At 47.5% G+C, this 12,896-nt stretch overlaps 1 protein-coding gene across 1 annotated transcript in view; it reads right to left on the bottom strand.

Annotated features, from left to right (window-relative positions):
• Positions 1–586: 586 nt before the first annotated feature.
• LOC308151828 (long-chain fatty acid transport protein 1-like) overlaps positions 587–12,896 on the bottom strand; it is a gene marked incomplete at both ends in the record, with an annotated part of 28,968 nt that continues 16,658 nt past the window's right edge. The window contains 6 exons of the mRNA XM_080524718.1: positions 587–744; positions 6,112–6,270; positions 6,687–6,851; positions 7,407–7,544; positions 8,025–8,151; positions 8,452–8,661. Coding sequence (XP_080380844.1) covers positions 587–744; positions 6,112–6,270; positions 6,687–6,851; positions 7,407–7,544; positions 8,025–8,151; positions 8,452–8,661 — 957 coding nt within the window. The remainder of the gene's footprint in view (positions 745–6,111; positions 6,271–6,686; positions 6,852–7,406; positions 7,545–8,024; positions 8,152–8,451; positions 8,662–12,896) is intronic.

Below are 12,896 nucleotides of genomic sequence, written 5' to 3'. Positions count from 1 at the left end.
CAGACAGACAGACAGACACACAGACAGACACACAGACAGACACACAGACACAGACACAGACACACACACACACACACACACACACACACACACACAACACACACAGTAGCTAGCATAGTCAACATATTGCAAAAAAGACACACTCTCCTGTCCAATTCTGTGTCTGTCTACTTCTTAATTTACTCTCTCTCCCTCCCTCTCCCCCTCTCCCTCCCTCCCTCCCTCAAAAACAGACTCGGCCCCCTATGATGGCACTATACAGCTCTTCTCTCTCTCTCTCCCTCCCTCCCTCCTCCCTCGCTCCCTCCCTCCCTCCCTCTCAAAAACAGACTCGGCCCCCTATGATGGCACTATACAGCTCTTCTCTCTCTCTCCCTCCCTCCCTCTCGCCCTCCCTCCCTCCCTCATAGACTAACTCTGCCCTCTATGATGGCACTATACAGCTCTTCTATCTCTCTCTCTCCCTCCTCCCTCCCTCCCTCCCTCTCTCATAGACTAACTCTGCCCTCTATGATGGCAATATACAGCTCTTCTATCTCTCTCTCTCTCTCTCTCTCTCTCCCTCCTCCCTCCCTCCCTCCCTCTCTCATAGACTAACTCGGCCCTCTATGATGGCACTGTAGAGCTCTTGGGTAACAGCCTCATAACACCCTGCGCGGCTGTTGAGGAAGTAGATCTGGTCAGGGGAGTGGCGTGGGTCGAATCCCTCCTTCTGCAGACGGATCTTCTGGATCTTAAAAGTGCCTGGTGTACGATAGAGAGAGAGAGAGAGAGAGAGAGAGGGAAAGAGAGAGAGAGAGAGAGAAAGGGGGGAGGGAGGGAGAGAGAGAGAGGGAGGGAGGGAAGGAGAGAGAGAGAGGGAGAGAGAGAGAGAAAGAAAGAGAGAAAGAGGGAGAGAGAGGGAGGGAAGGAGAGAGAGAGAGAGAGAGGGAGGGAAGGGGAGAGGGAGGGAGGACAGGAGAGAGAGAGAGAGAGAGAGAGGGAGGGAAGGGGAGAGGGAGGGAGGACAGGGAGGGAGGGAAGGAGAAAGAGAGAGAGAAAGTAAGCTGTGTGTGTATGTATGTATGCATGTGTGTGTGTGTGCGTGTGTGTGTGTGTGATAGATAACTGAAACCATGCCCCACATCTTAAATGGTTGTCATGCTTATAAAGGGCTATACATATGTAGGCATGATCGAATTGTGGATCTGATTTCAGAGGGTGTCATTTCCATATTCAGGCCTGCCGCAACGCTGTACAAGCACTCCACTGTAAAGCCCAGCATGTTCAGTCTGTGTAGTGACGAAGAGTCATTAGGAGTGTTCTCTAATATTTCAGCAAACACCCCTGATGTTGTAATTGTCAACGAAAATCACAGAGAGGTGCTGATTCTAGAAGTTGGCTGCACCTTTGACCATAGCCTAGAGCAGTGGTTCTCAACCTTTTTTGGGCCAGCGCCCCCCTGTCCATTATCCAGGCCTCTTACCGCCACCCCCCCCATCAAAAAAAGTAGGCTTATTTTCTTCCCTAAATATTAATGTTGACTAATATTCTGTGTTATATAATTTAAAAAGCATGTCACTGAATGCCAAATAATAGATTGGATTTAACTGGGCAGTTGGAATATCATTATCATTAGTTTACCAGAGAGCAGAAAAGCCATGTGAATGTGAATAAAAATGCTGTTTCTGAGTGTTAAACAAACTCAGACAACATCAGAGAATACAAACAGACTGCTACGGAACAGCAGCAATTTCACACATGTCCGATGCAGAACAAACAGTAGGCTGCAGAACTGTACATTACAACTAACATTGTTAGTTTTTTTAAGTGTGCTGGTGTTGCATTTCTCCAAATTGCTGTTTTATGATGCTAATATTTATTCATTTTTGATTGGACTTTGGGGGGGGGGGGTGTCACAATATGGCGGCAAACGCTAGGGGGCTATTATTTAAATATTTTATTTAGTATTCTATGGTATTATTTTCATAAACTGACCACTTCGAATTTCTCATATCAAAACATAACAAAGTTCCAAAGTTCAGAGCTCTGCGCTCCGGGAGCGCTCAGAGATGGGCGCTCTGACTGAAAACACGGTTTTGCCCGAGCGAACTGACCGTTCGTGCATTTACGAACGTACCCGTAATAACACTGATGACAGCTGATCAATACAAAAGACGCTGCAGCTGATGCGTTTGTTTCCAGGACATCACAAGAGGAGCAACATATCACAAAAAAGTATATTTTAGTTTGCAAACACATCGCAATGCTAACCTCAGAATGGCACTAGGGATAACATCCACAACAACACTTAACAGTAATACATTTATGTAATATACTGTGATGAACCTGCGAGGGGAGGGGACATTCGTAGCTGATTTCTCTAGGTTCGATTATTGGTAAGCGACAGAGAACTTTCAGGATTGGTTTATTACGATCGCTTTTTTGAGATAGGTTGTTCCTGCTGTGATGTTCTGGTATGGTATTAGCACTCATTTTAACTAAATAAGCTGTATTGAAAGGAAGCGAACGAAGCGAACGCAACAATTACAATGAGCCCACAAACTGAAACATATGTCACTCAAGCATAGCCTACAAGGAAAACACTCATAGAAGTCAATATGATGTTACAGATGGGATGAACCGGGGTTCTTTCTATCGTAGCATAGTATTGCAATTTCTGCACTGTACATGAACTGTCAAGATTCTTCAACAATGCAGCTTACCCAGACACATTGGAAACTATCAAAAGCTCTGCCTTTGCTAGCTGAGTTTTTAGCTTCTCCATCTTCTTGATGACACTCTCACTTGTATTTTTTTGGGCGCTGCGCTACGTGTGTCTGCGTCACAGAGCCCGGCCACGTTCAGAGCGCTCAGAGATGGGTGCTCTGACTGAAAACACGGTTTGTCCGAGCGAACTGACCGTTCGTGCATTTACGAATGTGCCCGTAATAACACAGCTGTTTTTCATGAGAAAAATACTTTATGCGTGAACGCCCCCAAAGAACACCTCAACGCCCCCCTTTAAAACATATTTGCTCCAGCGCCCCCCGATTTGTCTGAACGCCCCCGTTGAGAAACGATGGCCTAGAGCAGGGGTCGGGAACCTTTTTGACTGGGAGAGCCATAAAAGCCAAATATTTCTAAATGTATTTCATTGAGAGCCATATAGTATTTTAAACATATAATAAATTAAATATGTCTTACTTTTAATGCGATTTCTGGTGCTGCATGGTTTTGCTGATGTCCTTGTAGTCTGGTTCATACGTGGTGAGGTTGAGCTTCATGCAGGCGTTGAGGCTTCCATCAGTTAAACGTGAGCGTAGGTTGGTCTTAATGTTCCTCATATGCGAGAATGACTGCTCACATACATATGTAGAGCCAAACATGGTCAATACGGCAATACTAACACGCTGCATTGTGTGGTATGTCACAGGAAGCTCGTTCCAAGTTTTCAGAATCAGCTGGTCTTCAGGTTTAAGTTTTTTCATTTCTGTCCACTTGTGTTCCCTCGCCAGCTCTGCTCGCTGTCGCGCAAGACTTTCCAACTCTCCATTAAGTGTCTTGAACTTACTCATCCACATGTCTGATGCCTTCAGGTCAGCAACTTCCAGCTCAAAGTCTCCCATAGAGACCCCAGGGATGCATGTCAGGTCGATTTTGTCCACTGCACACATGTGGATGAGTGATGAACTTGAAAAGACCAGTGCGCGCACGAAATTCTCCAAAACGTGCTTTGAATGACTGCAGGAGATTGGACGTAAAGCCAGCTAGCTGCTGGAGATCCAGATGTTGAGTGGAGTCACTTGCTAAGCATGCATCTCTAAATTGTTGCAGTGTTACAAAGTGCAGAAGACGACCTGTTTCAATGTCCCTGAGAAAGACTTCCAGCTTGCTTTCAAATGCAAACACTGCTTGTTGAAGGGATGAGATTGTATTTCCAATACCTTGCATTTTCACATTGAGCTGGTTCAGATGGCCTGTTATGTCCACGAGATAGTGAAACTGCAGGAGCCAGTCAGTGTTGTCTAGCTCAGGATGCTTGACGCCTTTCATTTGAAGAAAAGTCCGGATTTCACTCAGGCAAGCTGCAAAACGGCTGAGCACCTTTCCCCTTGACAACCAACGCACGTTGCTGTGTAAAAGCAGACTGGGATAATGATTCCCAACTTCTTCTAACAGAGCTTTAAACTGGCGATCATTTAAAGCTCGGGCAACAATGAAGTTGACCACTCGAATGACCAGCGACATCACCTCACCTAGCTCCTGGCCACACGTCTGAGCGCAAAGCGCCTCCTGGTGCAGGATGCAATGAAAACTTAGGATGGCTCTCTTTTCATGTTCACGGAGAAGCGCTACAAATCCTTTGTTCTTCCCCAACATACAGGGTGCACCATCAGTACAGACAGAAATAAGTTTATCCATCGGCAGTTTTTTTTCTTTAGCAAACTCCATGAAAGACGTGAATAAATCCTCTCCTCTGGTTGTCCCTTTCATTGGCAAAACAGCCAAGCTTTCCTCACGCAGTGTGTCACCTGCAGCATACCTGGCAAATATACTGAACTGAGATAGATGGCTAACATCTGTTGACTCATCTAACGCGAGAGAAAAGTATGTCCCGGCGTTTATGTCCTTAATTTGTGTTTCCTCAACTTGATTTGCCATCATGATGCTACGATCGTGAACAGTTCTTGCTGACAGAGGCATGTCTTTTATTCGTTTGATTATCTTGTCTTTATTTGGGAAGTCATCAAACAGTTCATTGGCCACATCAAGCATGAATGTTTTGGCATACTCGCCATCTGTGAATGGCTTTCCATTCCTGACTATTGCCAAAGCACCCGCAAAGCCAGCGGAATTCCCGTCACCTTGCTTGGTCCACCCACGCAGTTGCTGTTGACTCGTCTGCACTCTCCGCTGTAGCTCCTCGCATGCCTTTTTCCTGCTGTCCCCCGCTGGATATTTCGATGCAAATGAAGCATGATGCGTATCGAAGTGCCGCTTTATATTTGACCGTTTCATCGATGCAATTTTATCATTGCATATTAGACATACCGCAGATCCTGCGTTCTCCACAAATGCAAATTCCTCTGTCCACGCAGATTGGAATGCACGGTAATCATCGTCTTTTTTTCTTTTTGCCATCTTTCTCGTTACAAGGGTTGAAGCGAATAAGCTAGTTCACTATCTGATCAAATTGTTTTTTATTTATTCACCTTTACAACGACCTCTGACACTCTCGCGAGACATTGGTTCCCGACCTACGGGTCACGGGTCATGGGTCCCGTGAAGAGTCCCGTGAAATTTAACTTCAAAACTAATTTCTGTTTACTTTAAAATGACACAGTATTATTACGCAATATCACAAGTATTTTAAAATCAGTTCCAAACTGATTTTTTTTTTTTTACTTTTCAACCCAATTGTCTGGGAGCCATATGCCGTCACCGGAAGAGCCATATATGGCTCGCGAGCCATAGGTTCCCGACCGCTGGCCTAGAGGAAGCCTTTTTAACCAAAATCTTAAAATACCAACAGCTGGAGCAGGCCATATCACAACTGGGCTACAGATGTCAACTTTTAGTTTTCATATTTGGCAGCCTGGGCCATAAGTCTGTTGTTAGAGGCCTTCAAATGGCTGGTCTACCCAAGAGAAGGGCCAAACAGTTAGCAAAATATTGCTCAGTATCCGCTGTTATTGGTAGCCGCTCAATTTGGAGAAGGCGGTGCTTCCTGTACCCATAAGCTGGATACTGTCTGTTTTACAGTATTGATACTGGATCTGTCAACCCACTGGTATCATCTGGTGTGAATAACATCCTGTGTGTGGCAGAACTGGTTGTTGGCTCAGCATTACTGTAACAGATTGTTTCCATGATATCAAAATGCACTGTTAGTATTTATGTCCTTTAGAATTGTACATGTATGTGGACATAAATAAAGCATTTAAAATGTGTGTGCGTGTATGTGTGTGTGTGTGTGTGTGTGTGTATGTATGTGTGTGTGTGTATGTATGTGTGTGTGTGTGTATGTGTGTGTGTGTGTGTGTGTGTGCATATGTGTGTGTGTGTCTGTGTGTGTGTGTGTGTGTGTGTGTGTGTGTGTGTGTGTGTGTGTGTGTGCGTGCGGCTCACCTGTGGTGTCGACGTGGGGCGAGAGGCGGAGGAAGAGGGGGCGGGCGTAGGGGGGCAGGGCTTTCTTCACCGCCTTCAGGAACGCCTCGCAGTCAAACACCCCCTGGACCCCCCCCTCCCCCTCAGCTATGGCTGCCATGCCCGCCTTGCCCTCCACGCCTGCAGGCAGACAGACACACAGGCAGACAGACAGTAAGATATATAGACAGACAGGCAGACAGACACACAGGCAGACAGGCAGTAAGATATATAGACAGACAGGCAGACACACAGTAAGATATATAGACAGACAGACAGACAGTCAGACAGACAGTCAGACAGGCAGACAGACAGACAGACAGGCAGACAGACAGACAGACAGGCAGGCAGTCAGACAGGCAGACAGACAGGCAGACAGGTGTGGGTTAGGGTTACCTGGCACCTCCACCCCGTAAACAGACAGACAGACAGACAGACAGTCAGACAGACAGTCAGACAGGCAGACAGACAGACAGACAGGCAGACAGACAGTCAGACAGACAGTCAGGCAGTCAGACAGGCAGACAGGCAGACAGACAGGTGTGGGTTAGGGTTACCTGGCACCTCCACCCCGTACACGGCCACGCCGGCCTGTCCCAGCATGCAGCTGAGCGCCCCCTCCACCTCCGTGGTCGACACGTTCTCCCCCCGCCACCGGAACGTGTCGCCGCTGCGGTCCCGGAAGTACATGTACCCCAGGTCATCCATCACCATCACGTCACCTAGGCAACACACACATCACCATGACAACACACATGTACCCCAGGTCATCCATCACCATCACGTCACCTAGGCAACACACACATCACCATGACAACACACATGTACCCCAGGTCATCCATCACCATCACGTCTCCTAGCAACACACACACACACACACACACACACACACACACACACACACACGTACGCCAGGTCATCCATCACCACACGTCTCCTAGCAACACACACATCACCATGACAACACCTAGGCAACACACACACATCACCATGACGTCTCCTAGGCAACACACACACATCACCATGACAACACCTAGGCAACACATACAGGTCATCCATCGCCATTTTAATTTAATTTAGGGGTGGGTATAGACAGACAGACAGACAGATAGACAGTCATATATTCTATAGATAGATAGATAGATAGATAGATAGATGGAATAGTGGAGAAGAGAGGGGGTGTGCGTCTGTCTGTGTGTGTCTGTGTGTGTGTGTGTGTTTCCATGTGAGGTGTGTGTGTGTGTGTGTGTGTGTGTGTGTGTGTGTGTGTGTGTCACCTGAGAGGTAGGCGGAGTCTCCCTTGCTGAACACGTCGTGGGCGATCTTCTTACTGGTAGCGTCCTGGTTAGCATAGCCGTCGAACCTCCGCAGGGGGTCACTCTGGTTGATACGCCCTACCAGCAGGCCTGGCTCATCTGGGGGGGAGGGGGGAGGGGGAAGAGAGAGGGTCACTCTGGTTGATACGCCCGCCCCTACCAATGGCAGAATGAGTATCTTATCTGCCATCCGGTGGATTTTCGCGGTACTGCGTTAAACTTTTCAGGTCTGACAAGAAAGCCCCGAAAACGTATCATATATAATACGTGCGGCAGTTATAGGGTTAACATCAACAAGAGCAGGGTGCAGGGAGCTATCCAGATGTATGGAGGACCAGGGAGCTAGCCAGATGTATGGAGGACCAGGGAGCTAGCCAGATGTATGGAGGACCAGGGAGCTAGCCAGATGTATGGAGGACCAGGGAGCTAGCCAGATGTATGGAGGACCAGGGAGCTAGCCAGATGTATGGAGGACCAGGGAGCTAGCCAGATGTATGGAGGACCAGGGTGACTGGAAGCGCCGATGGAGGGCTCATCCGAGGACGACCTAGAGGGAGTGCGTGTGTGTGTGTGTCTCACCAGGCTGACAGGGTATACACAGCCCCCGCTTGTCCTTGACCAGCTCCATGGTCTCCTCGTCCACCCTGACCAGCCTGATGGGGTAAACGCTGGGCAGGATGCGGCTGTTGAACCCACACGCCCCCACCTGGTGGACGGAGGAGCACATTACACCTCTGCTCATTATATACCCTCATTATGTCCCCTCATTATATACCTTCATTATATACCCTCTTTATATACCTTCATTATATACCCTCATCATATATACCCTCATTATATACCCTCATTATATACCCTTAGACAACAGGCTGTACACACACCCACCCACACACACACAGACACACACACACACACACACACACACAGTCACACAGACAGTCAGACACACAGACACCCACCTACCCCCCCCCCCCCCCACACATACACACACTCCTCCCCCCCCCACCTTTCCGTCCATGTTGGCGATGCTGCAGTTACACTCTGTGGCGCCGTAGAACTCCGCCACCTGTTTGATCCTGAAGCGCTTCACAAACCCCGCCCACACGGAGGGGCGGAGCCCGTTGCCCACGGCGACGCGCACGCGGTGACACGCCTCCGCCGGCCGCACGGGCTGGGCCATCAGGTACCGGCAGATCTCACCTATGTACTGGACCACCTGGACACACACACACACACACACACACACACACATATATGAACATACACTATGTACTGGACCACCTGGACACACACACACACACATATATATGAACACACACTATGTACTGGACCACCTGGACACACACACACACACACACATATATATGAACACACACTATGTACTGGACCACCTGGAGACACACACACACACACACACACACACACACACATATATATATATATGAACACACACTATGTACTGGACCACCTGGACACACACACACACACACACACAGACACGCAAACACATGAACACTGATCTTTTTTTTTTAACTGTTAACTGAAACTGGGGTTCTTTTATCGCCACAGGACATACTTTACATTTGCTGCCACCTTTCTTCCTGTATTGGATTAAATGGACTGACTTATATAGCGCCTTATTCCAAAGCGCTTTACAATGGCCTCTCATTCACCCATTCACACACCAATGGCGGCAAGCTGCCATGCAAGGCGCCGGCCCGCTCATTGGGAGCAATGTGGGGTTCAGTGTCTTGCCCAAGGACACTTCGACATGTGGCCAGTCGGGGCTCGAACCGCCGATCTGCCAACCTTGCGATCTTTAGACGCCGACTCTACCCCCGGCGCCACAACCGCCCCCTTCTTTATATGCATGCCTTCTTTATATGCATGCCCCTGCAAAATGTTTGCAATCCCTGGACTCTGTGTACCACGGTGCCCTGAGGTTCGTCACATGCTGCAAAGCCCTCACTCACCACTGTACCTTATATGTACCTCCCTCACCACTGTACCTTATATGTACCTCCCTCACCACTGTACCTTATATGTACCTCACTCACCACTGTACCTCACTCACCACTGTACCTTATATGTACCTCACTCACCACTGTACCTTATATGTACCTCACTCACCACTGTACCTTATATGTACCTCACTCACCACTGTACCTTATATGTACCTCCCTCACCACTGTACCTTATATGTACCTCACTCACCACTGTACCTCACTCACCACTGTACCTTATATGTACCTCACTCACCACTGTACCTTATATGTACCTCACTCACCACTGTACCTTATATGTACCTCACTCACCACTGTACCTTATATGTACCTCACTCACCACTGTACCTTCTATGTACCTCACTCACCCCTGTACCTTATATGTACCTCCCTCACCACTGTAACTTATATGGCAGAGTTGAGTGGCCCTCATTGGCTGCACGTCGTCTCTCACACTCTCACACTTAGGCCTACTCCCCCAATATCTATGTGGCTATATTTCAAGAACCCAGAGTACTTACTCCTTACGTTCCAACGACTGTTATCTCCTAAATGTCCCCAAAGTTCACACTGAATTCGTCAAGCACTCCTTCATGCACATTGCGCTTTCCGCTGCCTGGAATTCATTACAGAGCACTTTGAACTTGAAAGAACTAATTTCTCTTGGAACATTTAAAAACCTCATGAGTAACTTGGAATCAGACTCACATCGTTCTTGCCCCTGTTTTATATGAAAGTCCCATTATTTTATTCTATTTATTCTTGCTCCTGTTTTATATTTCATATGAAAGTTAGGATAGTTTTTATCCTATTGCTCTGATCAAATTGTATTTTGTCAATTTTTTGTTGTTGATCAGGTGTTGTTTTATTGTGTAATTGTGCTGTTTGTTTTAACTGTTGAAACTCTATGGGCCCTATTATGCACTTCATAAATAAGACGAGGCGGTAGATCTAAACTTAAGACGTGGAGGCGTGGTCAAGGCCACTTTGCTATTATACGTGCGGTAGTGGGCGCCTAAAACCCGGCGCTAAGCAAAGAAATTAGTCATGGGTGTGTTTTGGGCGTCTTCTCAATCAACCCAATCAGCGTGCCAGGTGCCATTCCCTTTAAGAACCGGCTGCGTGAAGTCTTTAGCGCTATGCTATTATGGAAGTCCTAAGAAGGATGTCAGCGCGCTTCTCTGCAGAAGAAAGTAACAAGCTCGTGCATGACATATGTCAGTTACTGCCTGACGGGTGAAGCGCAGCTCATACAAGCATTGCTGCTCTGTAAACAGAATAAAAGAATATATATAGGCTATATTATACATATTTTAATAATAGGCTATAATATAATTGTAATTGCAATATATTATAGCATTATTAACAGTTGGATCATCAATTGAAAGCGCTAAAATGCTTAGATCACGAATCCAGGATTGATTTGAGATTTGGCCCGAGGTAACAAAGTCGTTGCCGGTATATGCGCTCGGCGCGCCGTCTTCGTCTATCATAATTCCTTCCTAGGATATATTCCATTGTTCTCTCTCTCTGGCTTAACATTTGCCAGTGGTGGCATTTATACTGTGACCGTAATTGACGTCTTGCCGTGGAGCCACGTGCGTGTTCATGTGTGCCCACATGCATGCGCAAACCGCGGAGGCGCGCTCGTGTTTCAAAACGTGCATGAAGTCTAAACTTAAGAACTTTTCAAACCACTTCTTAGCGCTAGGAGCAAAGTCAGATCGCATAATAGCAGGGGCGCCTAGTGCACTTCATTAACATATGAAAACTCCCACAATGAGCAATATATGCACGGGAGTTTTACGTCTTATGTGTGGGCGCCTATCGACACCTGCATAATAGCAGTAGCGCGTATGAAGCGCATAATAAGGGTGGCGGTAGGTCTTAACCTGGCGGTGCGTCTTAATTAAGACTTAAGACGGCAAGTTAAGAAGTGCATAATAGGGCCCTATGTGTTTAACTGCTGTCTTGGCCAGACTTCCCTTGGAAAAGAGATCATTGTATCTCAATGGGACCGACCCTGGTTAAATAAAGGCTACCGGTAAATAAAATGTTTAAAAAAAGAACATACACACACACACGCAAGCAGACACGGACACACACACACACACACACACACACACACACACAAACACACATATGAACACACACACACACACACACGCACACACACGCAGACAGACACAGACACACACACACACACACATATGAACACACACACACGCACGCAGACACACACACACACACACACACACACACACTTCAGACACAAATCTGGCTTGATAATCACACTGGTATGCCATCTTGTGCCAAGAGGGATGTTGGGGCATGTATACACTGTAACTCACCATGTCTGCAACTGTCAACCTGTGACTCATTCAGAGGGTATTCAGAGGGTATTCAGAGGGTATTCAGAGGGTATTCAGAGGGTATTCAGAGGGTATTCAGTGGGTATTCAAGCAGGCATTCAAGCAGGTATTCAAGCAGGTAGAAAGTCACCCAAATGTTCAACACCCCAGAGCTCCAAGGGTGACTTTTTTTAATTCACCTGAAATGCATAAATGACTATGCTCCATTTTGCAGCCAATCAAAGTGTTTTTGCTAGGTAAAATACCTCGTAAAACACTCGGCACACTGTAGGTAGGTGGTGAGTGCTCCGGAATTCTTTGGCAGTTTGTTATTTAAACAGACCAAACTGTCGCTCACACTACGACCACATCTAATCTACACACACACATGATGTTACCTACACACACACACACACACACACACCACACACGGTGTTACCTACACACACACACACACACAACACGTCAGGTTAGTTTACCGAACTTTCCAACGTTGCACAACGTCTCTGTGGAGAACTGTCTCCCGGGACTGGAGGGAGGGGGGCGGGACCTGGAGGGAGGGGGGCGGACCCCGGAGGGAGGGGGGGCGGGGCCTGAAGGGAGGGGATGGGGCCTGGAGGGAGGGGGCGGGGCCTGGAGGGAGGGGGGGCAGGGCCTGGAGGGAGGCGTCCTATCAGACGCAGGTGACACAGCCTTTAACACTAGAACAGCCATGGGTGGCTTTGCACTCAATCAAATTTCAGGACCCTCCTTTCATGACTTTTCCTAGATATGTGCGTTCTACCACCCAGTATCCTTACATCTTCAAAACCAGGATCAGGATATCAGGATAAGCAAGTATGAAGGTATTTTTGCTGTTTTTCTGTGTAGGAGGCAGGCTAATTTACAAGACACGCCAACTAGTGGTCGTTGTGTGTAAGTAGCAGCTTCCCATTGTAAAGACTATGGTCATTTGACCCCCGAGGCGGCTCTTATAGTAGGTAACATAGACACGGCTGTTCTAGTGTTAACTCACCAACTGCCAAAGTGTTCCAGAAAACACTCACCACCCGGAGCACCAAGGGTGTAACGCTAACTGGTTTACCCGGTGTTTACCT

This window comes from Nansenia antarctica (assembly GCF_963989245.1).
Source record: "Nansenia antarctica genome assembly, chromosome: 2".
Taxonomy (NCBI): domain Eukaryota; kingdom Metazoa; phylum Chordata; class Actinopteri; order Argentiniformes; family Microstomatidae; genus Nansenia; species Nansenia antarctica.
The sequence above is the reverse complement of the archived record's forward strand: the minus strand, read 5'-3'. Positions and strand labels throughout refer to the sequence as shown.